The following is a 16,766-nucleotide window of genomic DNA, read 5'->3' as shown; positions in this document are numbered from 1 at the left end:
GGGAAAACAAAGGATTTAAATCAGCAGCCATGAACAGTAATACAGAAAGACAAATGATACTGAAACTGAAGAATAGCGATGGTGTACTTATAAACAGCAGAGAAGGCATAATTCAAATAGCAGAAGACTACTATAGAGAATTATACAAGGAGCGAGGGAATGATACCAGCAGTGAGGAAGATGGATTGCAAAGTAGCAACACATACGACATACCCGATATTCTTCCTGATGAGGTAGAACATGCATTGAATAAAATGAAGAATCGGAAAGCCCCGGGGGAAGATGAAGTTACTGTAGAGTTGTTAAAATTGGGAGGAAGAGACATAACACAAAAACTGGCAAGGCTCTTCACAAAGTGCATTAGAAAAGGTGTGATGCCTAAGCAGTGGAATAATGCAATCATAGTTTTACTGCATAAGAAAGGAGATAAATCAGAAATTGGAAATTATAGACCAATTAGCTTGTTATCCCATATCTACAAGTTGTTCACAAGGGTCATTACTAACAGATTAGAAAGAATACTTGATGAGAATCAACCAAAAGAGCAAGCTGGCTTTAGGACAGGATTCTCAACTATGGATCACCTTCACGTAATATCACAGCTAATGGAGAAAGCAAATGAATATAAAACACCATTATGCCTGGCATTTGTGGATTATGAAAAGGCATTTGACTCCATACAGCATAAGGCAATGTTTCGGGCACTGGAAAGACAAGGCATAGATACTCCATATATTATGATTTTGAAGAAAATATATGAGAGTGCTACATCCTTTATTAGACTAGACAAAGACAGTAGCAAATTTAAAATCGAGAAAGGAGTTCGACAAGGAGACACAATATCTCCGAAGCTGTTTACTGCTGCCCTTGAGGAAGCTTTCAGAAGATTAGACTGGTCGCAGAAAGGAGTCAATGTGAACGGAGAGTACCTAAACCATTTACGATTTGCAGATGACATTGTGGTCATAAGCCACGATCCCAAAGAATTAGAGGAAAATCTTAATCAGTTATGCACAGTTAGTAAGGATTTTGGACTAAAGATGAATATGGCTAAAACAAAAGTAATGATGAACAAGTATGCCACGGAAAGGGAAATAATGATTGAAGGAGCAGTAATTGAAAAGGTGGAGTCATATACTTATCTGGGACAAGTTATTAGCTGTAATAATGATAAATGGCTGGAAGTCAAGAGAAGAATAAATTTTGGATGGATAGCATTCAGGAAATATAGTCACATACTGAAGAGCAATATCCCAGTTTGTCTGAAACGTAAAATAATGAATCAATGTATACTCCCCACCATGACTTATGGAAGTGAAACTTGGGCACTCACCAAAAGAATGGAAGAGAAGCTAAGAACTACACAGCGAAGAATGGAACGAATTATATTGGGAATCAGACTGTTAGATAAGAAGAGAAACACATGGATTAGGCAGCAAACTCAAGTAAAGGACATTCTTATCAAAACTAAAGAACTGAAATGGTCTTGGGCAGGACACATAGCTCGAAGACATGATGACAGATGGACTAAGAAAATAACAGAATGGTACCCAAGAGGAGATAGAAGAAAACCTGGAAGACAAAGGCGGAGATGGATAGATGAAATTCGTGAGTTTTTGAGTAGTAAATGGATGGCCAGTGCTCAAAACAGAAGGAACTGGAAAGTTGCTGGAGAGGCCTTCATCCTGCAGTGGATTGAAAATGGCTGATGATGATGATGATTCAATATCCAGTAAGTGGGGGAGATGTGTTCTTTTCGATTACAATGAACAGAAAGCAAAAAATGGAAAGAGGCAAAAAAAAAAAAAAATCTATTCTGTTTATACCACTGACGACAATATAGGCCAGAAGGCTGTTACTGTTGCGTGTTAAGCGCCAAAGTAACTAAGGATATAAGGTGTCAGTACGTTGTTATTGTCGTAGTAGAATTTTAGGAGTATCAGCGACTAAGGCCATATTGCTCTGTGTATACTGTCTGTAAATTGCGTGCGTTATGTGGTCGATTTTTTGTTTGCTGGACGAAAAACCTGAATCTCCGGAAGAAAAAAATGCTACCCTCGCCTGGACCGACTAACTCAGCCGCGTTGCGAAAAAGGCCCATCAAAATTCCTCACGTCATCGACGGGACACGAACTCAGGTTTATACCACCAGGTGTGGGGAAGACCGAGATTCTACCAACTGTGTTACCCACGAAGGCTCAGTACATTGTGGATTCTTTAGTAGGTTTACTTGTTTGCTGGACAAAAAATTTGGGTTTCCTCGAGATAAAACCATGAGACCTTCCGGAAACTGACCAGCTGTAAAAAAGGCCAATAAAAGGTCCTCATTATATATATATACTGTTGGTTTCCTCCCGTTGAGACAGGATTTGAACCTTTCCCCATACGGTGTGGGAGAAATATTTTTATTCATTTTATTTTGTAGTCACGAGAAGAATCACAGTCAGGTCAGTTCAGTTCCCGTTAAGACAGAGAATTGCAATCTTTCTTTACATTGTGAACCATGATTTTCAAATTATACAACTTCTATTTCAATGAAGTTCATACCAGAAAGTGTAAACATAAGGAACTTTTTATCTATTCGCTAAAAATTAGGGGAAAAAAAGGGGAAAAAAGTGTACGTAAGTAAGTAACTAACTATAGTTCGATACATATTTTATTCGATAATCATGAGTCCCAATAATGCTGATTTAATGGGTGGGCTTTAAGAGACAGTAAGTTAAGAATGCTTTATTACCTTCACTGGCTCAGTAAACATAATGTCCAAAACGCTACAACCAGAACGGTGATCAGTTCGTTCATCTTCTAGCAAAATGGGAATTGGCCCTTTCACCGTAAAATCTAATCTCTCACGTCTGTCTTTTTCCATAATCTCTCTCAACTATGCTTGAAATAGAAACATTAATACAATTATGCTCTGAAACATTAATAGACTAATCCCATAATGGGATTAAAGATTGTTTCCCATTAAGTAATCTCACGATATGTAATAAGCGTAGAATTTGAAATAAAAGAAGCATTTCAGTTTAATTAAGATCATAATGACTTCAATAAACTGACCTAACTAGGCGTACCCTCACCCGGTAAAACTTAAAGTACTACTTATATATGAATTTTTTTTTTTTAATAATATTAAACTTATAATTAAACCTATAATTTAAACTAACTCCTAACATTTAACGGCACACAATCTTAAATATCTTTAAATGAAGTCATATTTTCAAAAATATTTTATTACCAAATTAAACATATGTGAGTAATATAATGGTAAAAAATAAGATTCTAGTTTAACTTTCAATGGTTAGTTCATTTAATCGGCCAAGTTACCTTTTCTAGTGACATGTTTCGTTTTGTTTTTATTTATAGCTCTCATTCATATCACTTCGTTCAATTTTCTTTTCTTTTTTTTTTTTTTTTTTGTTGAGAATTTATGGCTCAAAGACAGCAAAGACCATAACGCGCTTGTCAATGTCATTAAAAATGAGAGAAAATAGATTAATTCTTTTCGGAAGGTGAAGAATTCTTTGAAAGTGGCTTTGTTTCCAGTGGTATGCCGCATTGTCAAAAGTTCTTTTAAGTTTGAGTAAATAATAAATTTGAATTGTTGTATTTCTATCTTGCTGATACAGTGGACATTCAATAAGTACGTGCTGATCTTATGAACATTCACCAAGTACTTGCTGATCTTATGGAAATTCACCAAATACTTGCTCATATCGTGGATATTCAGTAAGTATTCATGCTTGAGTGTGATGATGGAATTATAGTGGGTATACTGAGGCGAATCATTTCCAGTTAACAGGAAGAGGTGTTGCAAGATGAGTATGTCCAATTCGTTCCCTCTTAAGGACAATAAGTTTTACTTGTAAGGACACGTCTTGTCCTGAATATTCAAAATTGCAGATCTTTCTTGATCTACATAAATTTTATGAGTGTGCCATATTTTTTCCACTGTATATAAGTTTTTCATACTGAGCATCAATGGTCGATTAATTGTACAGAAAGGTGGGTTATAGCAATCTCTATTGGATTTCTTGCCATCATCAGCATTGTTATTTCTTAGGAAAATGAACATGATGGTGAGAAAATGATCATGGAAATGATCCCAGAGTGAGCTGAGATTCAGCAAATGGATATATACTGTGGGTTTCCTTCAATATTTCATAGCTTAGATCTGATTTAGCTTTCAGGATGGGGTGTTACGAGCGGGGGTTTGAAAAGTTCGTGACCTGAGCATGAAAGGGTATTAGTACTGTACACATAAAAATTTTCTGTACTTAATGTATAACACATAAAATAGTAACCCACCAAGTCTCATTCAGTTTCAATAAAGTCTTTTTTTTTTTAGTTACAGGTCCTGAAGTTGTATGGTGTAAGGTGTATTTAGTGTCAGACGGCACCAAGAGTTTCCCCCATCTCCGCGTAGTTTTCATTGTCGGTGTATCAGTTCGCTGGAAATGCCAGAGATTTAAAAGTGTATGGATATTGTATATGAGTAGTGTCATGTACCGTTGTTCATCTAGTCGTTTAGCCAGGAGTCCAGGAGTCGCTGGACTCCTGCTGAGGCCCAACGTAGGGGACGCCGGAAGGGGGACCTTCCCTCCACCGGCGAAGGGGGAGGGGTAGAAAGGCACAAGACAAGGGAGCACAGTGCGATCGCTAATAGGCGTCTGCAGGAAAACTATACATAGACCTGCTGGTGGTGTCCAATCTGGTGTCATGTCCAAGTTGTCATTCATGGGACATGGGTCTCGTCCATGTTAGTCTACTTTGGTATAGTTTGTTTCCTGAGTTTTCTAATTCTTGGGGGTGGGCCATTTCTGGTGTCCCAGTCCAGCGAGCTGAAGAACAGATGTTCTTTGATTATAGTGGTAGTGGGTTGTGGGCTGCAGTGATTTGGTTTCTCCTCCTCGCGAACAGTGCCTGTGCATAATCCGAGAAGGCTTGATACGCCTCCTTCGTGTCTAGGAGGTGATGTTCTTGTCCCTGTGGTAAGTAGTGGATCCTGGTGAATAAAACACCACGTAGGTCTTTATCGAGCCGGCAGTCATACATGAGGTGCTGCCAGATCTCTAGCCCCCCACAAGTGCAGGTTGGATCATCTTGGATCCCAAGAAGAGATAGTTTGGCATTAATCGCTCCGTGTCCAGTTAAGAGGTAAGTTACTTGTAGACCTGGGGAGTATCAGTTTGGTGAGTTTGGGTAGTTTTGTTCAATATTGGGTAGAAACTTCTTTGTGATGTCTCCCTTTGGAGAGGTGCTCCACCTTTCCTGCCATGCCTGCTGCAGGTGAGTTTGTATCCTCTTCTTTTCCACATTTCTGTTGCTAGTTAGGTCAATAGTGAACCCCAGAAAAGTCTGTGGGGTACCTTTGTCTAGGTAGTAAAGTAGGTCGCGACGTACGATTTCTAAGTTCGGCTGGAGAGTGCCAACGAGCACTTGCAGAGCATGGGTGCTCACCGTGCGGCAAAAGCGGGAGATGGTTAGGAGAATGGATCTGTGAATTTTGTCTGTGATACATTTGTTTACTGTTGTAGGTTTTTGAAACCATGCACCGTCTGCGTAGGTGAGGATCGGAGTGAAGATAGTTTTATAGAACAATTGGAGGACTCGCTTTTTAAAGCCCCATTCTTTACGCGCGACCCTGGCAACCATGGCTGCGTAGCGTCTTATTTTTTCAAGGAGATATTTCAGATGGTCCTGAAATGACAGGTTTTGATCCAATATCACGCCTAGGTATTTCAGTTGGTTAGAGAATTTGATTGTTTCCTGCCCTATTTTTATTTGCGGAGACCGCCTAAGACAAGGCGTCCCTTTAGTAGGATGGCGTTTGTTTTTGTGGGGGATATTTTGAGTTGGTTTCGGTTTGCCCATTCTTGGAGAGTGGTCAGGGCCCGATTTGCGAGGACCTCTAACGCGGCTCTTCAGTTTGCCTGTATCGTCAGAATGAGATCGTCCCAAATGCCTGAGATTGTACTTCATGGAGATCAATGTTAAGAAAGGTGTCCAAGACGATATTCCACAGTAGTGGGCCAAGGACCGAACCTTGAGGGTAGCCCCGATGGACACGCCTGGAAAGTGTGCCGTAGGGGGCAGTGACTTTGATGGTGTTATAGAGGTTTTCGGGCATGTTGGTTTTGCGCAGCCTCGCCAGGACGCTCGGCCACCAAAGTGAGTTGAATGCCCCAGCGAAGTCCACGGCTGTTACTAGGAAGTACTTTGTATTACATCTGTTGACCTTGGTCAGGAGGTGAGTTAGGTCGTCCACGACGGGCCGACGGGGCTAGCCAGGTGGGTAAATTGCCTGCATGGCAACCCAAAGGTCGCGGGTTCGAATCCCGCCTCGGGCTTGGATCAGAGTAAAATGCAAAAACTTTGGGAGGTGCATTATGGCCACAGAAGCGGATGCACCAACAACTAACAAAAAAAAAAAAAAAAAAAAAGGCCACGACGGAGGCACCCCGCCTAAAGCCGAACTGGTTTGCTGAGGCCAGGCCAACCCCATCATAGCAATGTTGGATCTGTGTGTAGAATAGTCGTTCAAATAGCTTACTGTAACAAAGTTGTGTGAATGAAAAAAGATGGACAAAATCAGTCACCATGCATTCACGATGACTGGTATCGGGATTAACGAAAAAGAAAAGGACTAACGCCAAAAGCAATTCATGAGGATGCAGTTATAATAGTTTGGGAGGATGCTCTTCCTGTTCTGGTTAAGAAGTGGGCAGCATAATTTAAATGCGGAGGGAGAGCCTGGAAGATGACCCACGCTGTCAGAGATCTGCAACGTTCATCACTCCAGAAGTTGTCAGCGTGCATGATCTGGTGATGAATAATCGACGAGCGACAGTTTAATACACTGCCAGCTTCTTGCTTCTATCAGAATCTCATCTGAAGGTGTGTACCACATAATAACAGAGGTTCTTACTATGATAAAGGCGTCAGCAGGATGGGTCCCAAAGTTGTTGACAGCAGATCAAAAACACAAAAGAATTGTCAAGTGAATATTTGCATCGTTAGCTCTATCAAATTTTCTTGAAAGATTTTTGACCATGGATGAGACGTAGGTCCATCACTTTCAGCTAGAGAAAAAGGAGCAGCAGTCCAAATAGTGGAAACACAGTTCTTCTTTACTCCAAACAAAGCCAAGTCGATTCCTTTTGCTGTCAATGTGATGGCATCTGTTTTTTACGATGCTGATGGAATGTTGCTAGTGGATTACTTTCAGAAAGGCCAGAGAGTCACAGAGGCATATTACGCAGACTTTGTGAGGCGTTTGCATAAAAACATGAAAGACGAATACCGAGAAAAACTCAACAAAGGAGTGTTGTTCCACTAGGACAACGTGCCTGCTCACAAGTTTCTCATTGCCATGGCTGCACCGCATGAGCTATGCTTTGCAATCTTGGACCATCTCTCATATTCACTAGGTATAGCACCATCGGACTTACCTATTTCCTAATTTAAAAAAATTCCTGGCTGACATCCATTTTTCCCACCTAGAGTGGGAAAAATGCGGCAATGGAAGCAGCCTTGGAGGCCTAAGAGAAAACCGTCTTCGCAGTAGGAATCAACGCATTGCAGCTTCGGTGGAAAAAGTGTGTTGACTTCAAAGGGGACTATGTTGAAAAGTAACATGTTATCAGACTCCTCAAATAAACCCTTCATACTTAGGCCACTAACTTTTCAAACTCCCCTCCTATACATGAAGTAATAAAACTACACGTGAAACTGTTTTGTCTGTTACAGTACTGGGTTAACCATTTCCGTTGTGCTCATAATACCCTAATTTAAAATATCCGTTAACCATCTGCACAAATATATCAAATACTTAATTTCGTATTTAGAAATTACTTCAGTTTAATATATTAATTTTTAAACACGAAAACTCTGGTTAATATCATAAACTCAATTCCTGGTTGAGACTTTTTGAATGACAACAATTTATTTTTGTAGATGCAAAATACGAGGCAAGTTTTGTGAACAAACATATACAGTCTATATTCAATAACGATTTTAATCATGTATCATAGATTAGATCATATCGGTAACTGCAGCAAGGGTCTGAAGGGAACTCAGGAAAAAAAATGTAAGGAGATATTTATTGATTTATACAATATTACAAGTGAATTATCCCGTGATGATAATGCAGGTTTCACTGTTCATTGTCCCTATCAAAAAGATTTGAAATTCTACTTCTGTAAAATATATTTTTTTTCTTTTTTCTTTTTTTTATTTTATTCTCAATCGGAATTTCATTTAACTAATTTCGGGTTGAGGTGTAAAGCTTTTTCCTCCCTCAAATCAGAAACGCACACGCGTTCATTAGAAACATAACTACTGGTATGTATGGGTGTAGCCATGCCCAAACTCAATCATAGTAGGGGCCAACGCCCTGTGAAGTAAGTTTCTCTATCTAATACTGCATCTGAAAGGGAGGAAGGGGAGAAGCAACAAATCATCTGCATTAAAACTACAACATTTGGTTGCAACTTTTCATGTTCGTTAGCAGTTAAATATATCTTAGCATTTGTTAATTGACTTAACATCAATCAGGTACATTCATTTCATTTTCCAGCGAACTGTTACGTATAGAAAGTAATATTTGTGTTAATTAATAAAAAATTAATAAATAGTAGATTGAAGAAATATTTTTATATATGTATTTGTATAAAAAAAGTTACATGAATGTTATGCAAATTGCTTTATTGAAATATTAAAAATTTGCAAGAGTGCTATATAATCCAAAACTTTGGTTGTGCTGTAATATAATTCTATATGCACACAATGTTAGTATGCAGTATATTAATTTTAAGATACATTAACTTTATCATATTATGTTATCCAAGCCTGAACATAGGGCAGAATAATTGTTCGAAAACCTTAAATTAATTGTTACGGAATTTTTTTAAATTTTTTATATATTTTTTTTAAATTTAAATTAATGCCTATTAAAGGTGTCTAAGTTATTGAACATCTAGGAAGATTATTGTGAAGGCTTATTTGAATTTTGCAAATTACTTTTCGTGAAGCTAAAAGAATGCAATAAAGTAAATCTGTTTTTCGCGATTCTTTTACAGCATATTATCCTAAAATGTAGGGAAAGTAAAAATAAATAGAATCTTACTTTACTTCCTACTGCCGATATTGATATACTGCATCGATCTTTTCAGATCGATTGTGAGACTGTGGTTATCGAAAATTTGAGGAACAAATGAGGACTCCCTCTCCCCATCCAGATAAAAAAAAATAATAAATCAATAAATAATAAATAAATAAAACAAAAAAATTCGACATTTATAAATAATGATTTGCTTCTATAACTGTCGAAAAAAAATTTAAAAATGGAGAAGGAAATGTAAGTCCAACTCACATTAAAGCCAAGCCCCAGTAACACTGAGGCTTGGCTATAATACATCGACATGAATGTAGAATTCATGGTACTGTTATCCGTGGTAGATTTACCATACCCAGACGGACTCATCTCTACAACTTTCATATGTCAAATAAAATAATATTCGAAAATGTGGGACCTTCCGTACTTTCGAATATTTTATTAGGCAGAGAAAAGGCGTGTTTACTTTATTTATTAGTAAATATACACTTAGCTGCCCTGCTTTATCGCTGAGATATATTCCACACCCATCCTATGGGCACTTAGCTGCACATATTTCAAATGTCACATGGACTGCGAGTGAAAAATACCGTTGCTCTCTCACTCTCCGGAAGAGGCTGGGTCTGATTCCCGTTACTGGCCGCAGTTGATATATACAGACGAGAATTTTTACGGTTTTTTTTTTATTTATTTTTTATTCATCTCTCGGAAACATGGGTTTTTCATCACGAAAAACAAACTGACCAAAGGCTACCCGTAATTTAAAGACATTATTGACTCAGGTTCCTGATCTTAGCTATCTCTGTAAACATCCCAAATAACCCAACAAAATCATCTATCAAATATGCTCAGCAATAGCGCTGCTGTCTATTCTCTGAATTATATTGGGCACCCTCCATATAGTAATGCGTATGTTTAAAAATAATATACAGAGAAACTTCGAAAAGTCATCCTCGTGGGCAGCACAAATAGTAGAATCGCCGTCCACCCGACACTGGGTGGAAGAGACCTGAGTCCGAACCCCATCGATGATCCAAAAATTTTGAGCCTTTTCACTTCGTGCTGAGTTAATGGGTCTCAGGAGACCATAATAAAATTGTTCTCCCGGAAACTCTGATTTTTCGTTCAGAAAATAGGCAAATCGACCAGCGATCACACGCAATTTACAGACAGTATATACAGTACAATATGGCCTAATTCGCTGACACGCCTAAAACCCTACAATAACCGAAAAGACATAAAATATGGAAAATTCCTATCTTCTCATTTGAATGAAAACTAAGTGGGGGGATACTCAGACTATTAGGGTGTAAACAACATTAATCATTGAGGTAATAAATATTAGAAACAGAACAATTTCCTAACTGCAATGATACTTTGCAGAAGCATTCAGGAATATTCTATTTTGGCTTTGATAGTCAGACATTTTACATGGCAACTAACAGAAATGGTTCATCAGCTGATACCTTTCATTTGATTTAAACATTTCCCAGTTTGAGATTCCAACATCAATAACTCACAGCTAGTGAAGGCAGTATTAGTATCAGTATTGGCAAATGATGCAAGGAAGCAACTTATCATATTTTGGCTCTGATAATCAGACCTATGTCATGTCAACTAACTGAAATAGCTCGTCAGATGACGAGCTATTTCAGTTAGTTAACAATGACATATGTCAACATTTCCTAGTTCTAGGTTCCACCCTCAATAACTCACAGTTGGTCAAGATAGTATTAGTATCAGTAGTGGCAATGATGAAAGGAAGCAAGCTTATACTGCAGCAACCAAAAACCCACTCCCATAACACCAGATGGATGTTTGCTCCAACAATCAACTACCCGCTGGCTGAAGGCAAATTTCCGACCATCTATCCTACAACCGTCTTTCCTCGATTTAAATTTATGCACCTTGATGTGTGTTGTCTGAACAAGAGTAAGAATGTTATCAACATTTAGCCTACTAAATCTATTTAAGGCCTTAAACACCTCAATAAAATCTCCTCGCAGGTGCCTAGTCTTCAGACACTGAATTTTGCAGAAACGAAGTCTTTCTTGGTAAGACTACCCTTTTGCTCCCCTGACTAATCTCGTTGCTCTTCTTTGTACCCATTCCAATAGATCCACATTCTTCTTAAAATGAGGCTTTCGGACCTGTATGCAGCACTCAAGATGTTGCCTAACAGGGATATTCATGTGTTGTTGTTGTTGCGGATCCCAGGGTTTCCCCCATAAGCCGCTAATGTACTTCTTGTGTTGAAGCTTATGCCAAAACCGGCCATTTGTATGTAGTGTGTTGGACGTGTAAGTGTTATGATGTGTTCTGTTGTTGTGTTATCGGCCGGTGCCTGGCTCTTAGCAGGTAAGAAGCAGTAACACCTGATCATTACTTCTCACCCCCCATCACCGCCACGTGGAGGCGGCCAGGATCAACTATCTCCTGCTGGGCAAGCCCAGGGCATAACACCTGAGAGTGCCCGAAAAAAGAATGAAGTGGAAAAGGAGAAATACAGAGGGAGAAGTTTGGGATCTGGGGAGGTAAATGGATAGAATAGAGGAGAATCAACAAAGGGACTCTCCAATAGTTAGAAGTAAGAAGAAGTAAAGCAAGAATAAAGTAGGAAGAAGTGGAGAAGTGGACTAACTTCTCTAACCATGGGAACCTATCCCATGGGATGTGGCCTAACAATTGCCTTATACAACGGGATAATCAAATCCTTATCCTTACTGGCAAAATTCCTGTATATCATTGACAAACCCCGAAACTTAGTACGCTGCCCAAGCAGCTCCTCCACGTTGCTCAAACAGAACTCGTTGACTAAACAATGACCTACAGGTCGCTTTTGTTCTCAACTACCTTTGAGGGCGATACCACGCAGTTGGTATGTTATCCTAGGATTACTGTAACCCATGTGGAATACCTTGCATTTGTCAATGCTAAACTTCAGTTGCCACTCCTCAGCCCATCCACCTAACTTTTCTAATCTTCTTGCAACAGCATACCCTGATTATGTCATTAACCACCCTGCCAACCTACATACATATCATCTGTAAACTTAGCCATCAAGAGCCGACCGGGCTAGCCGGGTGGGTAAAGTGCCTGCCTGGCAACCCAAAGGTCGCGGGTTCGAATCCCGCCTCGGGCTTGGATCAAAGTATTGCAAAAACCTTGGGTGGTGCATTATGGCCACAGAAGCCGATGCGCCAACAACTACCAAAAAAAAAAAAAAAAAAAAAAAATAGCCATCAAGACTAATATGCCTTTATCAATACCATTTATAAAAATTGAAACCCACAATGGGCCCAGCACTGAACCCTGAGGGACACCACTAATAACATTAGTCCGAGAGTAGTGCCCATTGATAGCTAATCTCTGTCTTCTCTCATTCAGCCGACCCTTTATCCATTGAAGTAACTTGCCCATAATGCCACACTGCTTCAATTTGTACAGCTGTCTTTTATGTGGAACAGTATCAAAAACTTTTCGGAAATCTAAAAGATGCCAAACATCTATATCCCGAAATGAGCAGCCTCCAGATGTTGTAATTGCAATTTGGAAAATGGTCGACTAGAATCTTCTAGTTAACCTTGACCAGTAAATACCGACATGACTGATATGCTAGCCGAGAGCGACAGGTGTTGCATGTGAGCTGGTGTCTAGTATAAGGCAGAAAAAGGATTGTTCTGTTATACAGAACTGTGTTTCTAAATCAAACCATTAAAAAAAAAAGTTATCGTAGTTCTACTATTTATTACCATAATAATTAGTACTGTATTCTAAAATGAAGAGCTGAAATGAACAACTGATTTTCGTTGTTTATAGAATCCGACGGATCGGTCGGTTATTCGTTGTAATTTGTGTTGATCCATGTAATTTTGAAACATTCTGTTAGGTGTTTGGTGTGTTCTAAACGGTAAAGCAATTAAGGCTATCGGGCCTGTATATCGTGTCTGTAATTGTGATTCCACTTTTTTTTCGGTTTGCTGCATGAAAAACTGGAATTTCCGGGAGGAAAAACTATGTAACTCACACTTTAGACGTTCTGATCTCATCTAAGACCGACAAAGTCAAACCAAGTTTTGAAAAAAGCCCATAAAAATTCCTTGTTGACGGTATTCCACTACTCGGTATGGGAGGACGGTGATTATATCCACTGTACTATCTACATGGGTGAAACATTTTGTATAGATTTCACGAGAAAGAAGTCTTTATTCGTAACAACCAAATGTATGTGTTTTTCGATTCCGATAGACAAAAGGCCCCATTTGAAGTGCTGTAGACGACATGTCGATTCTAGAAACAATACATTATGGTGCACTTGACTGATGACGCGAGATATCGTTTTCAATTGGATTCCGGAAGAATTTTCATCTAAAGGGAACGGGAATAAGATTTAACTCGACTAACAGCGTGGAAAGACGGAGGTGGTGATTTAAGGGTGGGCTAAAGTCACATATTAATTTATATTACTTCTTCATTCCAAAGCTTTCTCATAGACGTACTGTTTCTGCTGCATGCCTCTTCTACTGATACTTTCATGGGCACTGTTCTTCTGAATTGGCTTCTATAATTCCCGCTCTCTCTTTCAAAACAGTCCGAACACGTGCCGCCACCAGCCAACATCCATTTACTGTCCAACTTCAAACCCACAGAACCAACTTTTCATCTTCCTCGTTTATTCATTCAACTGCCGTTTTCTGGAACAACCTTCCTTCATACGTATTTCCTGAAAATTACAATCTACAGAAGTTCAAGTCCAACGTCAACAAATATCTTCTTTCGTCTTCTCAACCTCCAACCCAAGCACGGTACTAAGTACTATAGGTTCTAATACCTCTCGTGTTTGGGGTTCACATAAAAAAAAAAAAAAAAAAAAAGCAGAACATTGAATTTTACAAGTAGTAGTAGTAGTGGCATGTGATGCAAGAAAGCAAGTGTATGAGCTTATGCAGCATCAGCCAAAAAAAAAAAAAATCAAAGTAATGTTATCCTACATGTATGATCCCTCAGGCGTCTTTCAAATTTGTCTGACAGTGATTAATTGAATAAGATCAGCGTTGTGAGTAGGCCAGACCATTAGCGATACATTATTTTCCAAAAACTAAATTGTAATACAGAGAGTTTAATGTTAAGGGTATTGTCTTATCAAGGCACCATACCATAAAATAGAATTGTTAGAAGAGCGAGGTTAGAGAATATCATTTTGTTGTGGTACTCTTCTTTTTCGGCAAGGTACCACCTACAGATATTACGAGCCCAATACCATACCAATATCACTCCAAAAGCAGGTCAAAGACGTCAGACTACTTCAAGCATTGACGTAGCAAAACGTTCTCTGGGTTGGTGCCACATTCATTTTCTTTCAATTGGACCATAGTGCTCTTCACTGAGGATTCAAGGTAACGATCTGCACTCATCAATGTAATAAGATTCATTGCTCAATGGAACCTTTTTCACTCTCAAAGAGGCCAGTTCTTCCTATTGACACTGCTATACCTATCGCTCTGCATTAACTTTAGTATTGAAAGGTCTGTAGGGGAAAAGTAGTTTGCCAACAGTGGTTCCGCTTTCTGTTCATGCTTCAATGTGTACGGTATGCCTACTAACAACTGCCCTTGTTCATTCCTCTTAGACGATTCTTTTGAATCTTCAGACACAATATTGTGGGACAACACAACCAGCTGTTCCCAGATCTGTTATCGAAAATAGATGGTCTTTCTGGCTGATATTTTCAACTTTGACCAGGCCAACTGCCTTCCACTTGTTTAAGTGTTCCAGATAGAAGTCCTTGGAATCTTAGGAAACTCCGAAATTCGTCATAAAACTCTGTCCAATCGTATCCCACCACTGTCAACGTTTTTGCGTTGTATATCGATTGGAAGTGATACTTATCCTTGTACCTACTTTTATACCTCCATGTTACGGTACTGCACTCTGGCGGGTAGCAAGTAATCATTATCCTTCCATATTGGATTTAAAAGGTCTGAGTTTGAATCACGTCAATGAAGCGTGGAATTTCTATGGCCTTTTCAACACTGTGCCTCAAGAAGTCGATCTCGGGCGACCGTTTTTCGCCCAGCAAACAGCAAACAGATCGAAGAACACATGCAGTTAGACACGATTTACTGATGCCTCACACTCTCAGTTGCTTTGCTCTTACCACACACCTACTACACTACCATCTAAAATAGTTACATAGCCTACATTGCATAAATAGCCTACATTGCATAAATAGCCTAAATTACATAGTCAAATTGCATAAAATATACTTATTCGTTAGTGATCCATTACCAGTAATATCAGTACTAGTACCAATGCCAGTAATACCAATACTAGTACCAATGCAAGTATTACCAGTACTAATACCAATATCAGTAAACCTGTTTAATTTTAAGCAAATAGGGAAAAAACTAATGGAAAGAATAATTAGAGATTTTGAGCGTAACCATGCTTACTGGAGCCATAATCCTTGGCCGTTGCTGGGGCCTCATCCTGGCATGTTCCAATTTTCTTAATTCCAAATTTGAGAATAAAGTATATTCTTTATTATTCTCGTGTGAAATAAAGTATATTCTTTATTATTCTCGTGTGTAAATAAAGTATATTCTTACGAATTCGAGGAAATAAAGAAAACGCTTCATTTGCTGTTAATGGGACCTTTGGGGAATAATTTCTTATCTATAGAGAATAATAAATACTACTAAAAAAGGATAATTTCGTTTCAATGAACACACACACACACAGACAAAATATGCGAATCTTGAGAAAAATTACTACTAAAATATGTCAAAATAATAAAAAACACGCTTAAAACCTGTCGATTAAATCAACAAAATTTTAAAAAAATGACTGATTTTAATAAAATGAGGATTTTAAAAAGTGACTGACTTTAATAAAAATGGGGATTTAAAAAAGCCTGATTTTAATCAACTGAAGATTTTAAACAAGCAAAGTGAAAAAAAAAATAATTTTCAAATCAAACAATGAAATAGTGCTTAAGCGGATATTTTTTTCACATTTTTCATCATGAAACTGAAGATGGCGCTAGCTATAGACTAAACTGTTAAACTGCGTTTATTAAAAGGGAACAAGAGAAATCAAAATATAAATCAGTTCAAGTAAAATGTTAATATGTACTATGCGACAGCATTATACATCTGTTACTACAGCAAAGCCACTGTTTGAGGAAAACAGATAATACAAAATGAAAATTTACCTTCGATTTTCAGTGACGAGCCCGGTCGACGATTTGTTGTTATCGGCAACCGTAGGAAAGGCTTTTAGCGCCATCTCTAGGTCGAAAACTGTGCAAAAATGCAGATTTATTACAGGCACAATATTATGCAAAAAACATTTTCCGCTATAATAATAATTAAAAAACGGCAAAAATTGTGTATACTATATATATATAAATTACAGTAATATTACTGAAAAATTACAGAAAAATTATCATTTTACAGTAATTTTTGCTATATTTTAATGTCGTAAAATGTAATTTAATTATTTCTCTGTTAATTAATTAACTATTAATTATAGTAGTTCATTAGCATCAGTATTAGTTGAGGCACATGATGTAAGAAAGCAAGCTTATACAGCATAAGTAAAAAAATAATAATAAAAAAAAAAATAATAAATAAATAAATAAAAACCCTTC

General features: G+C 38.2%; 1 protein-coding gene across 3 annotated transcripts in view; it reads right to left on the bottom strand.

Annotated features, from left to right (window-relative positions):
* The window catches only part of LOC150090073 (nicolin-1-like), a 68,078-nt gene extending 51,681 nt beyond the window's left edge, over positions 1-16,397 (bottom strand). The window contains exons 1-2 of one of the 3 annotated variants that reach the window (XM_090368957.1): positions 16,329-16,397; positions 2,738-2,886 (exon numbers count right to left, since the gene is read on the bottom strand). In XM_090368957.1, coding sequence (XP_090225083.1) covers positions 2,738-2,869 — 132 coding nt within the window. In that variant the 5' untranslated portion in view covers positions 2,870-2,886; positions 16,329-16,397. Of the gene's footprint in view, positions 1-2,737; positions 2,887-9,127; positions 9,236-16,328 lie in introns of those variants that run through there. The other 2 variants (XM_090368958.1, XM_090368956.1) reach the window with 2 other exon arrangements.
* Positions 16,398-16,766: the final 369 nt, after the last annotated feature.

Source organism: Mastigoproctus giganteus, chromosome 2, assembly GCF_048544385.1.
Source record: "Mastigoproctus giganteus isolate SK-2022 chromosome 2, ASM4854438v1, whole genome shotgun sequence".
NCBI classification, from domain to species: domain Eukaryota; kingdom Metazoa; phylum Arthropoda; class Arachnida; order Uropygi; family Thelyphonidae; genus Mastigoproctus; species Mastigoproctus giganteus.
The sequence above is the reverse complement of the archived record's forward strand: the minus strand, read 5'-3'. Positions and strand labels throughout refer to the sequence as shown.